This window comes from Gouania willdenowi, chromosome 15 (assembly GCF_900634775.1).
Source record: "Gouania willdenowi chromosome 15, fGouWil2.1, whole genome shotgun sequence".
Taxonomy (NCBI): domain Eukaryota; kingdom Metazoa; phylum Chordata; class Actinopteri; order Blenniiformes; family Gobiesocidae; genus Gouania; species Gouania willdenowi.
This window is the reverse complement of record NC_041058.1, coordinates 18193694-18214330: the sequence shown is the minus strand read 5'-3', so window position 1 is coordinate 18214330 and position 20637 is coordinate 18193694. Positions and strand designations below refer to the sequence as shown.

The 20637-nt window shown below is 39.2% G+C and overlaps 1 protein-coding gene across 4 annotated transcripts in view; it reads right to left on the bottom strand.

Annotated features, from left to right (window-relative positions):
- slc35f3b (solute carrier family 35 member F3b) overlaps nt 1-20637 on the bottom strand; it is a 78221-nt gene that overhangs the window by 26872 nt on the left and 30712 nt on the right. For 2 of the 4 annotated variants that reach the window (XM_028469330.1, XM_028469331.1), the window contains exon 1: nt 11056-11259. The exons of the other annotated variants lie outside the window; for them this stretch is intronic. In XM_028469330.1, the coding sequence (XP_028325131.1) occupies nt 11056-11131 (76 nt within the window). In that variant the 5' untranslated portion in view covers nt 11132-11259. Of the gene's footprint in view, nt 1-11055; nt 11260-20637 lie in introns of those variants that run through there. 4 annotated transcript variants of the gene reach the window in all.

Below are 20637 nucleotides of genomic sequence, written 5' to 3'. Positions count from 1 at the left end.
AATTGAATCGCTGTACTTTTTTTAACCAGCGCTATCCACAAGTGTAGGCGGCGGGCGGAGTCTGCTAATACTTTCTTTCTGGCCGCCTTCTACTCTTAAATATGTTAATAAATGATTCATTACCCCTTTAGCACCGAAAGAATATCTGTAATATTACTTGAATATCTGTAAAAGTCACGTTTTTCTAGTAGCTTCTCTTCTTCACTGCAAGATATCTGCATGCCAACCGACCACTGTATTACCAGCGCCCTCTGCTGGTTCAAACAAATATGACGTAAATCATTGCAATCACGGTTTTTTTTTTTTTTTAAAGTCCAATTGTTAAGGCACAAAATACATTTTCAGTTGCACTTTTAAAAAGAAAAATAACTATTATGCAGTTTTGCATTGTTTATTATAGAACCAGAATTTAAATTAATGGGCTTCATTTTCATTTGTATTATTCCTTTATTTATTTCATTCAAGATTTATTTTTAGTTAAATTGCATTGTTTTGAATAGTTTATCAAGGAATTCTTTTGACAATGAAAAATAAAAGGAAAATAGTACAGTATTTGTCTACAGTCCCATTTTGTCAAAGAAATCGTGAGAGAATCGTATCGTGAACCCAGTATCGTGAATCGAATCGTATTGGGAGTTGAGTGAATCGTTACATCCCTAGTATAAACACATATTACTGGTATATTAACCCATATAAACCAGAAAAAAATGGAAATTGGACATTGTACTGCTGCTAATGTATAAATAATATATATATATATATATATATGTGTGTTATGTTCTGTTGGGTGTTTTGTTATTCTGTGTCTTTGTTTATTCTGAGTCTTGTCGGTGTAAATGGAAAAGTAATGCAATGGTTTAAGTCATACTTGGAGGAGCGAAGCTATTTTGTAAGCATTGGAAACTTTGAATCTGACAGATTACCAATGTCCTGTGGGGTTCCTCAGGGATCTGTTCTTGGACCCCTTCTGTTTAACCTTTACATGCTTCCTTTAGGACAAATTTTACAGAACTGTAAGGTTGATTATCAGAGCTATGCAGATGACACACAACTATATCTATCACTGAACCCAGATGACCATGGTCCCATTGAGGTGTTGTGTGACTGTTTAGAAAAAGTAAACTGCTGGATGAGTGAAAACTTCCTTCAACTAAACCATGACAAGACGGAGGTGATTGTCTTTGGTAACAAGGAAAAGAGGACTGCTGTCAGCAATTATCTTGAGTCTCGATCTTTAAAAGCTAAAGACCAAGTCAAAAACCTTGGTGTTCTGATTGACTCAGATCTTACATTCAGCAGTCAGATCAAATCTATCACAAAAACAGCCTTCTACCACCTAAAGAACATCTCCAGAGTGAAAGGTTTAATGGCTCAGAAAGATCAGGAGAAACTGGTCCATGCTTTTATCTCCAGCAGACTGGACTATTGTAATGGTCTTCTGACAGGAATCCCCCAAAAGAGCATCAAACAGCTACAGCTGGTTCAGAACGCTGCAGCTCGGGTCTTAACCAGAACAAAGAGGTCAGAGCACATTACTCCAGTTTTAAAGTCTTTACACTGGCTCCCAGTCAGCCTCAGAATAGACTTTAAAGTTCTGCTGCTGGTGTATAAATCTGTGAATGGGTTTGGTCCAGAATACATCAGTGACATGTTGGTCAGGTATGAACCCAGCAGGTCTCTCAGATCTATGGACACAGATCAGATAGTGGAGCCCAGAGCTCACAGTAAACATGGTGATGCTGCTTTTAGTTGTTATGCTGCAAAGAAGTGGAACAAACTGCCAGCAGAGCTGAAGTCAGCATCCAATGTGAACATTTTTAAATCAAAGTTAAAGGCACTTTTTTTCTCTACTGCATATGATTGAGAGAGAGATTTTTTGTCATGTTGTTGATGTCATGATGATTTTACTGATGATTTTAATTGATTTTACTGATGATTTTAATTGATTTTACTGATGATTTTAATTGTTCTTATTGATTTAAATGTTCTTATCATGTGAAGCACATTGAGTTGCCTTGAGTATGAAATGCGCTATATAAATAAATTTGCCTTGCCTTGCCTTGCCTTTCAGGGATTCCTGTTTGTGGCTCCACCCCTCAGTGATGTCTGTGTGCTTGGTTGGTGATTGATTAGCTCCCTCGTGTTTTCACCCAGGTGTGGCCCATTCCCAATCAGGCCTCCTCCACTATTTAGCTGAGTGTTTGGACACAGTATGGCTGTGGGATCATTGTATGTTGTCTCTCCTCCTCGTGTCCTGCTGTGTTTTGTTCTCTGTACTTCCTGCCTCGTTGGATTTAAGTTACTTTTGTTTGGTAAATAAATATGGACTTGTTCCAAGAACGCTATTCCTGCATCCTGCCTCCATCCTTCCCTGCATTTGGGTCCATACCCACAACTAACCGTGACAATATGGTGTTTCAGTGTTCTGGGACACATACTCACAAACTCTGTAGAATGAAAACAAACACAGTGTCTTGGGGAGCAAAGTGTAGTGTATTAATGTATTCATTTAAATGTAACGAAAAACAGAACATCGCAAATACAAGCCCAAATAAATGAAATGTCTGAAAGAAAGGGTAACAATTTTCCAAACAAAAATCAATAAGCCAGAAATAAAGTGCAACCTTTTGCAAAATGTAACATGAACCTTAAAAACAAAACATTTAAACATTGGAAGTACAAGGATGGGAATATTATGACAGCAGAACCTGGAACAAGACTGCAAATTGTTGCAACTATTTATTTATTTTTAATCTTATTTCAGTTCTCTTCTTAGGTCGTGTCGTGTTAGTGCACATGTGGCAATACCAATTTTCAGTATGTGGAGTTCCTGTTAGTCCTGCACAACTATAATGAATTGCTCAGAAATCTACATGTGTCCTGTTCTCAAAATACCAGTAATATGTTACACATTTGCAGCCGTAAAATGTCCCATTTCTATATTTTTTTTGTTTATATGGGTTAATATACCAGTAATGTTTATATGCATGTTTATACCCTCAAAATTACCATGGAATTTTGGGTTTTACTCGGACCCCTCATCATCACGTCTCTGCAGAAGAAGACCCTCCGCTGCTCCTCAGCACTTTAACAACTCACTAATTTCATAATTTAAATGCACTATTTCTACCTTTGTTTTTCTGTTTGCATGTCGTTTGCTTTGTATTTAATAAAATGGTTTCTCCAACAGTTGGTAAAATCTCCACATTTATACTGTATATAATGCACATGCAGGATGATGTGTAACAATAATCAGTAAAATTAGCTGTAAACACATTTTGTAGAACTAAATATAAGGTTATGCTGTGAACAGAAAGAAAGGAAGATGAGCCAGATCATTCTAAACTTTAGAATATAATACAATCATAGCTTTTAATCATAAATATGACTCTTCTCAAAACAACAAACTTTGATATCTTTGTCACACAATATCTAAGCTTCCAGTGAATAATTTACAAATAAAAAAAAAAAAAAGTTCACTGATGGTGACATTGAGATCTCAATGTCACCATCAGTGAACTTTTTTTTTTATTTGTAAATTATTCACCGGAAGCTTCTCTGGTGGCGTGTGCAGTGGTTATTATTATTATTATTATTATTATTATTATTATTATTGTATGAAGCCAACATTACTGCAGCTCTGCACATCATTGTTGTCCTGTTAAAGTATTTTTAAACAAAGACTTAAAAACAATCTGAAATTAGTGATGACTCAAGTAAATCACCTTTATTATGCATTATAACAATCTGTTCCTTAAGTCTCTAAATGATTGAAACAATTAAAAACATCTCCTAAAAAATAAAAGTACAGAAAATTAAATAATCATTTAATATACATTTCAATAAATAAGTGCATCCCATGTTGACTCTGAGCTTTATTCTGTCTGTTGTCTATAGAAGTGATGGGTCTAGACCTGATGATGGAAACCAGGATCAACTCATGGTTTTAATGTCCAGGGAGGGGCGTGTCCACTGTGCATGGACTTAAAGAAGAAGAAATAAAAGAAGAGTTAGATAATGTCATGTTCATCAAAAGGAAAACTGAAAGTGATGGAGATAAATATGATCAGATGGACACAGACACACACACACACAAAGTTTAAACAAACACACAAATACTCTGTCCTAAATTGTCTCACACATTAAAAACATCTATTTACACTTATATTAATGTACACAAAGACTAGCTCCACAAAATCAGAAATGATCCAGAAATTAAACTGATCTTACCTTTATAGGCTCAGTTTCCTCCTTTGTTTTCAAATCAATTTGAACCTCCATTCATGGTGGTTTTTTATCATCAGAGAGTCTTTCATTTTTAATAAATCCACCATTATTTGGTCTGTTTTAATCTCTCTTTCTCACTCACTTGGTTCTCTCTCTGTTCCTTGTGTCGATTTCGTCAAAACAAAGCGGCATCTTTAATGTTTCCGTTACGTGTGAGTAAAATTACCGCAATGTACCAACACTGGCTGTAAAGAGCAACTTATTATCTTTCATAAACTGGTGGAATTTCTCCGATAGAAAAAATATGAGCAGAGTTACGGTCATTTAAATTAACGTGATGCGTTCAGGGGCCCTGGGAAACCCAGTCCGTGAAAAGAGCACGTGTCTGGGTAAATCTTGGTTGATAGTTACCCTACGCAACAGAAAATATGAAATTAACAGAATGTACTGTCAACAACAAACCCAGAGTCGCTTAATGGTGACGTAACGCCATACGTGTGTCATAAATTAACGTGATGATGTGTTTCTCAGTGGGAACCGAGTTTGAGCTGGTGATCACGTCCGTTCTACCGTGCCAGAAAAGGGACAGGGAGGGGGGGATTCCTGCTGTGAGCTTGGAACGGCCCCAGTTGCCAGTGTGAGTACACCCTTAAGCCTCTTATTAAATAAATTGTCTCGGCTCGAGACCGACGCTTGGTTCGGGCGGCCGTCCTTGATCATGTGCTCGCCATCGCGACAGAACAAGGGAACAAACATGCGCACAACAACCGAATATTCGATTCGGATTTAAAACCAGAATAAACCAGCCACCTACTTCGAATTTAAGTTTGATTCGGAATGACCATTTTCATTCTGACTTAGGTGTTTACATTACAGAGAGTATTTATTTTTTATTCTGAATCAAAGGGGAGTTAAAGCACTCGTGTAAACACAGCCTATAACATGAGGACAGTGATGGACAGTTTAACAGTTCAGTCACTGTTTGAAAGATTGGCTCCAGAGTCCAGCATTACAGTTAAAGTAACAGATAATCAATGACTGCAGGTGTGTTTGCTAACAACCCTTTTTACGACAACTCAACACCACATAGCGCACTCCCCGACAGCTACATGACACATAAGTGTTTTATTTTTCCATGCCATCCCTGCAGGAACCCTAAAGGCTTTATTTACATATTTAATAACATCAGGAGAAGCAGAAGAATTAAAGACAAACAAACTGCTGACTCAGAATATTTCCTGAGCAAATAAGTACAGAATGTAATTTTACAATGAACACAATCACCAAAATAAAACTACAGACATTAATTTAAATTGTGTTTTATTCATTTATTTCTGTGTAACACCCTAATTTTGGATAATCACTCATAGGGCAACTGGATATCATTTTAGTTTTTTTGTATTTTCCATTCAAAGCAAATTTTTACATCAAACACAAAGGATTTCAAGAAATCTCATTAAACAGAATGAAACTAATGGTTTGCGATGCAGACACTCTTTTGTTTAAGAGAAGCTTATTCTATAAGAATAAACAGTATTTATTGGATTGTGTGTTTACTTCTCTCTTAAGTTAGCAAGGCCTCTTACTCTGCTCCTAAGTGTGAAAAATAACTATTTTTACCTTTTTGTAATCAATAACATTAATTTCTATCATACCTAACAAAGTAAAAGTGTGCACAAAGCTTGAAACACATTCGTTTTTATCAGCCATGACTTCTGCATTGACAGCTGGAGCCTCATCTCCATATTGTTTGCTGCTATTCACACAAAGCATGAAAAAGCCATTTGCATGCAAACAAGACATGCAAACAAGGGCAGGACATTTAGTTCCTTTGTAGATGTTTTGATAGTTTATGTAGTGAACATGCCCCGTTCAGTCAAATTCTTGAGTTCATCTTCTAAGCTTTGGATTGACAAAAAAATACCGTAGATAGATGCGATAATATTTCAGGAGTTAGAACAAGCCGGAATGAAGCTGTGTGTTTTACCAGTTCGTCCAAATGAAAGATTTGTTTACGCTATAGCAGCTACTGACAAAAAATAACACGATATCCCCATCGTGTTTGGTGATTGGAGCACAGAAGTGACATCTAAACGCTTGCCTTGAGCGCTGCCAAATAGTTTTAAACTAGCCTGAGATTATTTTCCGAGCTCAGCGAAAAACAAAGCTGCATGAGCTGATGTCACCTTGCAGTAAGTTATTTTTTTTCATACAGTCAAGTGCTTTGGGCACAGCAGCAGCAGCTCAATACATCACAGCTTTATTGTTGGCAAGTTCAGTGTTGTTGGAAAAGACGTTTATAGGGAAGACAGCAGGCTTTTAAGCATTGATGTCAGAATTAGTTGTTTTTTAAACAGTAGAGCGGTCCAGCACAGACCAGACAACGCTTTTTATAAACTTCAAACTTCTTGTTCTTTCGGTCATGACCATAGGTGAGGGTAGGAATAAAGATCGACCAGCAAATCCCTCTTCACCACGACGGAACAGTGCAGACGTTGCACCAATCTGCCTGTTGATCTCTCGCTCTATCCTTCCCTCACTTGTGAACAAGACCCCGAGGTACTTGAACTTTCATGAGGCAAATGTATTTATGCATGCAATTTTTTTCTCTCATCTCCGTTACTGTTTAACCTCCTGGTCACAGGCAACTACCGCAACAATCAGGCCTTTAAGACTGATTTACAATAGAGCATTAAATACTAGATAAAACATTGGTCAGAAAACACCATTGTGGAGTATTGCAGATGTTAAACTTTCTTAACTTTGAAAATTTTGTAATTTAAAATTAATGTATAAATGTTTGTACAACCAAGCCCCTGATGTTCTCAGACGGCTCATAGTCCCACTTCGATCTGTGGGTTTCATCACACGAGGAGCTGCTAATGGAAATGTGAAAGTGCCCCTTAGAAAAAAGACTTTTGGACAGTCAGCCTTTACTGTCCAGTGGCGCTAAACTCTGGAACTCATTGTCTCCTGAGCTGAAACAGGACTTAGATCTGGGGGGCTTTTAAAAATGAACTTTAAAAAGAGACCGATGTGTAATCATTGTTAGATTGCACTCAAATGCACTTCCTTTGTATAATGTCAGAATGAATGTTACTGTAAATGTATTTTCTGTACTTTGTATTTTGTGCATTTGAAAAGCCCTTCTAGGGATGGACATTGCAAATTAGCCTTGGCTATGAATGTTGTAGTGTGGTACATTTTGATTGTTCACACTTGTATCTATCAAATAAATGAATAAATAAATAAAAAACTTCTCTACTTGGGGTAAGATCTCATCGCCAACCCAGAGAAGACACTCCACCTTTTTTCCGGGCGAGAACCATGGACTCTGACTTGGAGGTGCTGATTCTCATCCTGGCTGCTTCACACTCGGCTGCAAATTGATCCAGTGAGAGTTGAAGGTCACGGCCTGATTGAGCCAATAGGACCACATCATCTGCAAAAAGCAGTGACCCAATCCTGAGGCCACCAAACCGGACCCCCTCAACGCCCTGGTTGCGGCAAAATAAAAAGGCAAAATATTTTTTGCACAACAACAATGCCAACCCATACATCTGTCCTTGAGTGAAATTGAAGCCAAAGGGAAGAAAGGCACTTGGGAAAGGATTAGCGTAGCTGTAACAGCAGCTAGTGAAATATGGGCAGCGTCCTGTGGGACATGTGAGCACAGACTCAAAGACATCTGCTAACTTTCAAAGCGTTTAATAAAATTACAGGGATTAAAAGGCTTTTTATGAACTAACTACCTTTGCCTCTGATGACATGGGAACAAAACTAGCAGGCCCCATTTATTGAAAAAAGTACAGCTTTAAGACCCTAGCAGGTGAATTTGTCATAACCAGAGGAACCTCTAAAGAGAAGAGAAAAGAACAGAGCATCAAACCAAAGACTCTATAGAGACTGTAGTATTTTTTTATGGTAACTGTAAGAAACTATTCCTGATGTTTGTTTTAAAAACTTTTCTCAGGATAACAATTACAGCAGTAACATCGATGTCAACATCGATTGTTGTCTGCTTCACTCCCACTCACAGCACTGCTGCGTGAGAAACTGTGACCTATAGAGACAACGCCAGAGATAGGACTGAATGAATGAAACAAACTACATTTTTTCAAACAGAAAACAGACAACTTGACTGCCTGAGTTGGGTTTTTTAAAGTACATCTACCCACTTTTGCTCTATTACTTACAACGACTGTGCGTCACTTCACTGTTAACATCAAGAATTGGGGTGGGGGTGGGGGGGGGATCTAGATGGGAAACAAGAAAACCTGAGGAATGTCTAAAGCTATAAACTCTTTGAAAGTCAGCTGCAGGTTGTTAGTGAGGATAACAGAGGTTTGGGAGCCGGTGTTACGTAAGCATCAGAGACTGTGAGGAGATTCATTTTGATCTGCTAGGGCCCCCCTGTGGTTCCCCTCCTCCTTCAAAGAGTAACCAAAAAACAAAGACGTGAACGCTCAAATCTCAAACTTTACAATTTTTTTTTTTCTTTCTTTTTTACTCCTCTTGACAATTTACAATTCTTCACACCTCCACTAAAACAAATAGAGTACAACAAATGCAACATCTTTGAAGAAATGCAAAACTCTTCTGGATTCTGTGCTTGTCGGTTTTCACATACTGTATCTCCCCTTCTTTCTCAAATGAAAAACATCAGTGAGTTAACAATAGTTGGAATCAACAATCCCAAAATGCTTTTTCGTGGTTTAATAAAGGCAGTGGCTATCCGTACGGTTGCCGTATCAATATACCGACATTCTATCTGCATGCAGCGCCCCTATTTGGCCAGTTTAGGTCACGTGATATGTCAGTCATTGGCCAGTTTGGGTCGCGTGACTAAGACTAAATCTAACCCTAATCCTAACCCTAAAAATTGTTGCGTTATAACCTAACCCTAACCCTACGTACAGTACTTGTACTTCGGTAACCGTACCAATCGCACTGGGGGTTGTCTGTACGGCAACCGTACAAATAAACACTTTCTTTAATAAACACAACACAAAAGCTGAATTCAGTGTCTGTCTAAAACTACAGGATAAAACAAATTAATATCCAAGCATTTAGTCAAAACTAAATAATGTCTAATTAGGCAATATATATATATCGATATTTAGGATATATTGAGTTATCTATTTTTGGTGATAGAAAAAATTACATTTTCGCCTATATCAATATAAAAAAAAAATTATAACTTATTTTACTGTATATCAAAATACTTGTTTTAGGAGTCGCTGCTTTCACTACTTGTCAGAAAAGCATGAAAAGCACATTTAGATGGATTTCTGAGTGCGTCCTAACCCAGACCTTCCCCTAAACAAGCCACACTCCAGAACTCACTCACACGTGCTGTCCCTTATAGGAGAAAAAGTCAAGAGTGGCACATATTGTGCAGCTGTTAATAAATGAGCCTCTGTGGCATTTTTCATCAGCAAATATAACCCATAATTGTCTTTCTGGTCAGACTTACTTTGAAATAAATGATCAAGATTTATATCGTATATCGCCATTTTAAGAAAAAAATATCGAGATATGAGGTTTGATCCATATCGGCCAGCCCTATGACTAATAACTATTAGGTACTTTTTGATGATTTGTCTCAAATAGTAGCAGAGCCAGCGTTCTGCTTCACTGGCAATTCGTTTAACAATATATTTGGCAGCGAAAAGGCACTGCAGACGTAATTTTAGCAATAGCTGTGATATTTTATATATATATATGTGTCCGTTGCATTAAAGAATGCATGGAAACTGACAATATTTTGGCTAAAGTGCTCACCGCTCTGCACTAAGGACAGCTATAGTGCCAACATGCAGCATTAACACACTCAAACAGTTATTCCATCTTATCAACCTCCTGATGTTAGTCTGCAACCTGTGCTGCTAATTATTTTAACTGTGGGGCTGTTAAAAGTGTTTTATTGTCTGTTGGATTGTTTTTTAATCCTTGTTTCTAAATGATCTTCTCCTGGCAGCAGTGGGGGTGACAACATTGCTGCAGACATCAGGCTCCACTGATACTGCTGTGAAATGAGGAAGCGATTCAGTGTTAACTCTGAGCCCGATGCCAAACACAGACACATCCTCGTCCTCTGTGCATGCGCTGAGGGGCAGATTAGCACATTCAGAATGCCTTTCTCTTTCCACAAGCAAATAAGGCAGATGGGAACATCAGAGGAACCCACTGCATGGGAGACAAAAATGAAGATGTGTAGGATGATGAGTACGATGCCACAAAATACTGTCAACACAAAACATCAAGAACCCAAACTGTGTTGTCCTTAGATGAATGATGTCACCAGTGCAACACCTTGACAGGTTCCTTTACCACAACCACAATGCATGTGGTAGGCTACTTTCAGTGATGGATGGATGAGGTGGATGGAGAGTGGGAAGGGAATCCCTGCTGCAATAACAACTTATCACCCTGCCCAAGGAGCAATACCACAAATCCATGCGCCAAAACGCATTATTCAGCGTTTTAGGGCAAACACCTGCAGCACTGTGGAACAAAACACACAACTAACTAAACAGAGTGAGAGATGGGTCTTGGGAACAAAGATGGGTTAGTTTGGATGGATGAGTGATGCGCAAACATTGCCTCGGATTTGAAGTTGCGCGCTCGAACCCTTAAACTAATCCCATGTCTGCAAAACCAGACTATAATCTGATTTAGGAATAATATCTATTATTTAAGGTCTGTGATGGGGTCCAATGTAGCGCTAAATGTGACTTGGGGAACCTGACAGAGTTTTGCGCCTGCGGTTATATGTGCGGATTACGCACGGTGCATGTGGGGGGAGCGCGGGCTGCCAGTGCCTACCTTCCAGTTTGGTGAGGGTGAGCACCGGGGTGCTGCAGGCGGACAGCGGGGCCACCCGAGCCGAGTGCTTCTTCATGACGATGAGCTCGGATGGGCTGAGCTCCTTCCCGCATCGACTACATCCCTGAAGCTGGAGTGGTGCAGACACCAGAACTGTGTGCGGGACCCCTGACGCCTCTGGAGCCGCCTGTCCTCTGCTCTCTGTCCCCTGACATCCATCCGAATCCCCGCCGGTGGTGGTGATTTTGTTCCCTCTCTCTTCTGCTGCATCCTCCACCCCCTTCCTCCACCCGCCTCCCCTCCCCAAGTCGTCCGTATCCAGAGTGTCCTGGCTCCAGTCTCCTTCCACACTTTGGCACAAGACGCAGCGCTCCCACGTCACGTCCCAAAAACACTTGTCCTAAAGCCTGCCTTTCCTCAGCCCCCACCGGCCTGGAAAACACGTGTACTACCGATACTACACAGTGTTTACACCCAAAAATGAAATTAAATGTTTAACAACTAGAGATGGGACAGTAGTTCACCATACGATACCATAGACGATAATGGACTCACAATAACGATACGAGGTGATATTTTGGAAGGGTAAAAAAGACCCCCCCCCCCCCCCCCCCCCACACACACACACACACACAAAGGAGAAAAAAAAGCTTTTATTTCATTCTGGGTACTACACCCTTTTCTACGGAAACAGATTACAGCCAATTTTGATGGAGAAAGTAATTTTGGGCAAATCAAATATAAATTCAAAATGTCGAGATTAAAGTGGAAATTTCAAGACTAAAGTTGAAATATAATGTCAAGATCAAAATAGGGAAAAAAAACATAATAAAGTCAAAATTAAACTCAAAATACAATATTGTGATAAAAGTCTAATGTTTGCTTAAAAAAAAAAAAGAAATGTTTCATATAGTGCAGTAGTCTCCATCAAAATTGGCCCTAATCTGTTTCCATACAGCTCCTCAATTGCCACAGATGGACTGAATGAATGAATGGGACCTCCTCTTCCAAAGTTGACTGGTTTTTCCTTCAGAACAAATTACATATTTGGCAATATCTCTTTAAAGTCCTTAAAAAGATTACAATGCTGTGTTTATGAGCTAAAACAGAAATAATCTCTTTGTTATTAAACCCAATGTTGGAGTATAGTTTAACTCATTCGGAGCCATTGACGTAATATTACGTCATTTCATCAATATCTAAACTGTAGTTTGATGTAGTGACCAACTGTGCCTTGAAGGTGGCAGCAGCACACATTTAGATGAGAGATTAGCCACTGATGCTACCATTAGCTAAGGAGGAATAAGCAGGACGAGGGAGAATATGGCACTACGGAGTGATATTGTAAAGTATCCAGCAGCTCACAGCACCACATACCAACAGAGAACATGTTCGGACCTGAGTGGATTATTGATTATGCTGTGATCGTGAAATTAAACTATCAACTAACCGGGCTAAACGGGTCATCTCGGCATGTCGGGAGGAAGAGGAAGTTACGTCTGTGTGATTGACGGGGGGAGGAGATACAAAATACAGTAAGAAATCCATTCAACTCTGACATAGATAGCAAAATAATAAGAATGTTGCCATCGAAAGCCCGGTCTCAGTGTTATTTTTGTAGTTTTATAGTAGGAAACCAATGTTGAGGTGTTACTAAAGCAAAAAAAAAAAAAAAAATGCTTCAAAATCACTCAGATTTTTTTCCAGAAAAAGCCGTTTTTCTCATGTTTTTGTCACAAACTGGCGATTCGTGTGAAACTTGCCTCTATTCAACTGCGGATTACCAAAGAACGAAACAAGCTAGAAACCAAATTCTTTTTTCTGATGAAAGTAGAGACTTTCAGAATCTGGTGATTTCAGATTCTCATAGTACAAATTCTGTGGGTCTTTAAAAATCAGTCAAAATGCTCAAAAACGGCTGGCACTGAGGGGGGGGGGAAGAAATTCTGAAAATTGCTGGCATTGAATGAGTTTGCGTTCATCAATACACAGCATTTTGTAGACAACTACGATCTGCTGTTTGTTGTCACCTAATGAATTGGCCTTCGACAGTTTCCATAGCAAACCTTCGAGTTTTATCACGATATTGCATTTTGAGTTCATGGTCGAAATTTCAACTTAAATCATGTTTTTTCGGCTTTGATCTCAATATTATATTTCTACCTTTATTCTTGATTTGGCCAAAATTATTTTCTCCATCAAAATCGACCCTAATCCGCTTTCATACTTTTCAGCTCAAGTGAACACAAAACATACAATACAAGTAACATGAATAACACCAAATGTTCCTATTCAAAATGTAGAAAGTGCCCCATGGTGGAATACTCATTAAAATCCAAAGCTGTTTCTATATCCAACCAGTATTTTAAATAATTGTTTTTTGTTTACACATTTTCCAAAATAGGGAGCACACTCCATGGGATGACCATGGGGCCACTGGATGAAGTTGAAAGGATATGTCTGTTTAAAAAGATAAACTACAATGTGTGTCACTTGTGAATTTATAAAAGTCATTTACGATGTGTTGAGTAGAGGGAAAATCTCGTCTTTCCTTAATTCTTAGAAGTATTAAGAGACCTATCAAGTCCCTTTGGCTTTACTGTGCACTCACATTAGTCTCCTAGGTCTCTCTAAAACAGATTAAAGCTTAATTTTCTCTAAGGGGGACTCCTCAATTAAAAGTGGGTTTTACGTTAAAATGTTAAAAACTTCATAATAATCATCAAACTATAAGCAGACCATACAGCAGCAAAGCAAATGAACTTCAGACCGTGTTTATCTGTTTCATTCTTGCCTGAGATGTCATCAGCGGTGGAGGGAAATTCCTCAGAATGCATTTAAAAAAACAAAAAGGTTTCTGTCTGCGTGACTGTACTTCAATATCGTAAAAAAAAAAATGTGTGTGTATGTGTGTGTGTGCACTGTGCAGTGGCTCTGCCGCATGTGTGAGCGAGCCTAAAGGAAGCGGTGCTGAATAATTCACAAAGAAATACCTAACACCCAGTAAGATTCCCTGGTCCTGCCTAACTGGGACAGAGGGCTAAAAGATTCTCCTCTTGTTCATCCATCCCTGACCTACAGTACACTCAATCTACTCGATCCCTCACCACTTTCCACTTCTTCCCACTTTTGCTCCCCTGGTGTTTAGCTTTGGTAATGGGAGATGTCAGGGACAGCGGATGGAAGCCAATGGATAAAGTGCAAAAGCTTTGGGCGAATGAACTAAAACAGCAGCTCACGGATGGATACAAATTACAAACATGCCATCTATGATTAATTGTGCTGTGTGTCACAGTGATCATTTACACATTACTTTTACGTTGTAGGAAACAAACCACATCAAGCGTAAAGCCTCCCCCTTTGCTAGCAAGAATTAACCAAGGAGCCTGTTTTTGTGTTATCACGAACTGTGTAAACACAACTGCCCCCGTAACTCTGAGATGCAGGACTAACCCCACTATGTGGTCTGTGAACTCAATACCGGAGCCGCTAAGACTGAACCAGCTATTTGAAGTACGTAGTATGAACCCTTCTTTTACGACTCCCCTTCCGGCCAAACAAAAGGACCAGAGAATCCAAGGACAGTTTTCCCCTATATTACCTCCCTGCGACATTTATGATCAAAAGAAGAACATCCCTCTTCTCCCCCTTATCAAACAGATACTGTGGGATGCTATAAGTTCAAAGAACGGTCCCAATGCCCTTTGACCCCCTGTGGTGAGATATCACAGGAAGACGCTTACCAGACCTTCACTGAGAGGTCTCCTAGTGAAGAAAGGAGAACAAAGAAATTGTATTATGTTTGAAAAGTTAGAAATGAGAACAACGAACATGTGTTTGACTGAAAAATTACAAATGAAAACATTGTTGTGGAATGATTTCTCCAGAAATTGGAATTACAAATATTGCTGTTCAATCACACTCGTTTCATGCAAGACAATAACCAACAGAATGCTATTTTAAAGTGTTTATCATTTAAAAGTGCTTAAAATTACCAGAAAAACATCACAAAAGTTAGTTTGAGGTATTTACTGCGACCGTATAGTTAAGAGGAGGCATAACATGATTTTTGACATTTATGTTATGAGTAATTACAGGTAAAATGCATTAATTAGTTCCTAAAGTGATTCGAGGCTATTTCCTAGTCGTGTTTGGTATCAAACTCTTTCGTAATACATGATATTTCAGGATATGATGTTGAAAAGATGTTTTGAAATATGTGGAATTAATTATTAGGCATTTTTTTATGTTTAGAATCATCCCTTGTCGTCTGTCTCTGTCTCACACTCACACACACCCAAGACACACCCACAAGCTGAAAGCAGAGACATTGACCAATCACCGACATGATCACAGAATAATCAACGAAGACGCCTCCTCCAAAAGGCGTCGTCAAACGCCCTTTAAAAAAGACGCGCGACCAGAAACAACAGTTTTTGGACGCGGGCGTTCAGGCTCACCCGTGTTCCCTCATGTTCCAGCTTTCATTTATGCCATGGTAGAAACAGTTAGATTTTTGAGACAACAGCTGCTTGGTTCGGACGAATCCGGCACCGAGGGACGTGCGTAACAGCCGAAAGGAAGCCCGGCCCGCGACCCGTTGTGGTTAGCCAAGAGCCATTATCGAAGCCAGCTGCGAAGGCCTAACCGCCCGGATCGGTTGAAGGGGCTAAATTCTGTGGAACCGAAACAGAACCAACGGTGGCACGTCCTGCTACATTGCTTCAACAGCACCTCCAGGTCCAGCCTGACCTCACCTCCAAGGTACAAGAATGAACTTTCATCAGCAACTTCATCCACAATAGATCACATACATATTTCCATAACTACAAACTTACACGCATTAACAACATGCTGCACACACAGTACATCTCATTCATGTTTGTTCGTCTCCCCCTTGTCCGTCCTCCTCTCTTTGTTATGAGCTCTCTTTATTTTATTCTTTGATTTCATGATTTTATTATTGAATATGTATCCTGCATTTTTATTCAATATTTAGTAGATTAGCATCCTTCTAGATTAGTGATTTCACTTTATTACGTATAATCCTCACTTTTATTAGCCTAGAAATGCATTTTATCATGATTTAATTATCCCATTTCAATTGATATTTTGACTGTGTTAATTGTTGACTTTTGAATAAAAGGTTAAACATAATATTTGATTCCTCTGATTCATTAAAGCTGTGATGATGGTGTAGATGTCTGGTAGAATTCACTTTTCCCTGGTTTCACATTGATGAGTTTAGTCTAAAAACTTAGACATATTTCTCCTGTTAAAAGGAGTGGCACCCCGCAAATTTGAAGTAATATTAATAATCATAATTAATATTCTCAGTTATATAACCCATTAATAATAACTCATCTCATCTTCCTACATTATTTCTGACACCTCCAGATGGAACTAGCTGAAGCCATAAACACAGCGTTAATGAATAATCATTGGAATCAAAAGCCGGTCTAAAAACTGAACACTCGTGTTGCCAGATTGGTTCGGAAGCCGCCGAGCCCCGACCAATGTTGTATTCTAAACAAGCCGCCGCGCTAATGCTTAGAAACTGAATAAATAAGACCGCCGTGTCTCTGTGTTTAAAGCGCTAATGTTATGAAAGGCCGCCGCGCCAAAAGAAAAAGTTAAAATTAATCACTGCGCCGTCAGTGACTGTGACGTCAGAGGTAAACAGTAAGTTGCCAGAACCGGGAAAACCCCGTATAAAAGTTAAAGATACGCAGACAGTGCAAACTAGGACTTTGCTACCCCGAAGAGCTCTGAAACTCTGGTATCTACCGACGCAAACAAAGAGTAAGTCGTCTGAATCTTCCGTTCCTTAAAACGGACAAGCTATCGTTGTATTAGCTCATGTTAGCTCATTGTGGTTGGAACACATGTGTGTAGCTCCGGAAACCGGAAGCAAGTGTGTCAAGCCACCGTTCATACACAAAGACAGGCCTTCCTGTCCCTTTTTGAGACGCGACTGCCCCTCGTGGCGAGCTTGCGAATAACAGGCTAACGAGAGCCTCAGCCTAGCAGCAGCAGCCTGCTACTAAGCGGTTAGCATCAAGCTAACCTATCGTGCCCAGTGAGGCTTTAAACACATCTAAGTTACAGCGTGTCTTTAGACACGTTTTGCTTGACAACTGTGCATCGATACAGCTGTCTTTACCGTCACTTTGCTGAAATCGTGTGGTTTTAAATGTGCTCGATCTGATTTTGTCATCTCTCAGAAACACACACACACGCGCACGCACACACAAGGCCCATAACTAAACGGAAGTTAAGCCATTAAAAGGGTAATCTTATTAAAACTAAGGTAACTCATTTAAATACAAGTGACGCACTAAAATCAAGGTTTAACAAGATTTAAACCAATTTGGAAAAAATAATTAAACTAAAACAGTTTAAATAAATAAAGTAATGATTAAAGTAGAATACACATTTTACTAAATGATTAATCCAGTGTGATTAAAATTAAATCAATTTGATTAAAAACAATTAAATTGAATAGGAAGTTAACTAAATGAAAGCAACTAATTTAAGAAGGATTTATTAATTAAAATAAGTTTAATAAAAGCTAAACCAGTTTTAATTAAGGTAATTAAATTCAACACAACCGAATTTAAACACAAACCATTCTTAAAAATCAACCTAAAGGAAATTACAACTGAAATAAAAACTGATAAATTAAAACAGAATTTAATTAATTAAAATTAACATTTATTGATTACAATAAATTCAATAGGATTTGGATTAAATTTAAAAAAAAAAAAAAAAAATTTTTTTTTTTTTTTTTTTTTTTCTCTTCTTTTTCAATTGATTAATCACCTGATTAATCTAAGGAAACTGAATCAAGGTAAAGCTAATTTAAACTAAAGTTTAAATTAATTGAGGAAAAACATTTATTGATTAAAATAAATTCAATAGGATTTGAATTTAATTTCAATAAAAACATTTTTCCAATTGATTAAAAACACCTGATTAATCTAAGGAAACTGAATCAAGGTAAAGCTAATTTAAACGAAAGTTTAAATTAATTGAGGAAAAACATTTATTGATTAAAATAAATCCAATAAGATTTGAATTTAATTTCAATAAAAACATTTTTTTAATTGATTAAAAATACCTGTTGATTAATTCAACGAAATTGAATTAAAGTAAGGTTAATTTAAATAAAAGTCTTAAATCAGTAAGAACAAGTCTTAAATGAGTAAGAACAATTGTTTAAATTAAACGAACCACACCAAACTTTTTCAAGTTTACCACTCAGTTTTTATTTACCAAACAGTGAATTGCTAAGAACAAACAAAATAAGATAAAACAATTTACTACCATTGTAATTTTTAAACTTTGTTTGAAAAATTAGTTGAAATTTTGAAATTCTTTAGATTTCTTCGTACGATTTTGACCCACAACAAATCAACATGTCGGTCTCCTCTGAAGACCATCCAGCCGAGAACTTAGAATTCCTCCTAACAGAAATCTTAGGGGATGGAAAATCCACAATTGATGCCAAAATCCGAGAATCTCCCCCTCAAGAATTAGGAGACCTTGTGGCCGATTGCGTCACTGCAGCCGTTTCAAAAAAGCTGAAAGATAAGGAGCTGGTTAAACAGCTCGGCTTTGTAATATCAGCATTCTCCGCCCAGTTAAAATACGAACAGGATCGGGTTAAAACCCTCGAGCGCGAACGAGACGCTCAACTCGAAGCCATCGAGGAACGCGAAGCCCGCTGCGCGAACCTCACGGTCCAGTATGACGAAACACGTGAAGAAAATGGACTTCTCCAAATGCGTGTGACTTACCTAGAAGAAGCGGAAGATCAGGTTAATCAATTAATCACTGAGAATAAAGAATTAGAAAAATCCAAAGTGCTACTCGGTGATAAAATACGCGTCCTCGAACATGATTTCGACACCACCACCCGGGAATTAGACGCACAACTACACGAGTCAAATGATGGGAAGAAACTCCTCCTTGAGGCAGAAGGGGCGATCAAAGCCTCAAAAGCCAAAACTAAACTGCTTTCTAAAGAATTAGACGCAGAACGAGAGAGGGCTAATGACTTATTACAACAAGTAGCTGACGGTAAAGTAGCTACTGCTAAGGTTCAACGACAATTGAACCTCACCAGGAGAGAGCTCCTAGACGCAAGACGTGAGCTCGGACACGCTCTCTCATCATTGTCAATGTCGGAGGCCGATGGCGATCCTGACTCCGACGGTGAAGACGCAACTCGACAAGCCCTGCGCACCACCGACCCACCGGTACGTCCGCGTCGCTTAAGGAGACCCCGGGATGCCTCCGCGGACCCTCCTATTGACGGCGGACCGACGCCCGCCCAGCAACCTAATCGCAATCGACCGTCCAACCGCGACCTGGATAAAATCGCCAGAAACATTCCGAGATTCGAACCAAAGTTCGACGAACCCCAAAATGCTAGAGCATTTTTGAGAGACATTGATTTTTATCTAAAAAGTTATCCAATGGCTAATGTTGAAGATAAAATCTACCTAATCAAAGCAACCTCGAGCAGGCTTGTTAATGATTTCATTGAACGTCAACTACCTCAGGTCAGAAATGATTACACAACACTGTGCCGCCTCCTGGTGGATGAATTTTCTGACGCACTTCACCAAACAGGTTTCGACTATGCCCACACCGTTAAACAGGGGAAAAACGAATCACCCCAACAATATTACCACACCTTGCTACAGGCATACTTTGGTAATCGCAACGACCCTGGTATGGAGGAAGAACAGCAGTTCAAAAAACTGTTCCTCAGAAACCTTCACCACAGCACGAGCACCCATCTCGGCGTCGCGGCAGATCCCTCTACCATGTCCAGTAAGAAACTTCGCGATCTTGCAATCAGAGGCTTCCTCTTGTACAAACAAAATTCGACAAAATCCACACCTCACGAAATGTTCCCGGTAAAGAATAACTCTCACTCGCTACAATTGGAGGGCACAAAAAGAACACCCGACAGTCCTCCAATGCCTCCACCGCAAGCGCCACAACCTCCTCCACCACACACCCAGCAAACGTACCATGGTACGAGACCAAAACGCCACCAAAATAGAGCCAATAACCGCGACTACGCTCCAAGGCAAAACTTTCGGCACCAAAATTCTCGCCCGAACTCACACCACCAAGATCGCCGACCGCGACCACCGTGGTATGATTACGACCGTTCTGACCAGTGGAAAAGACACGACAACGACCGCCGAACACCTCCACTCAGAAACAAACACTCAAAACCTTGGTATCACAAAAATAACCAATGGTCATACAACCAGCAGCCAAACAGATCAAGATCAGACGATGAATCTAATGAAATAGAAAGTTTAGAAATTAGGTTATCTAACCAAATCACTAAAGAAATGGCATCCATCAAGAAAATGTTCGAACAAATGATAGATGACAAAATCAATAGAAAGCAAAAACGATCAAAATGCAAAGATGACGATGATTCGCCTAGTGCTGTCTTGCTGGTGCAAACACATGCACCAAACCACCGTTTTTCCAATGGACACCAGTCCATTGAGGGTGAACCACCAATTCACCAATTCTTGTGCGACCTCTATG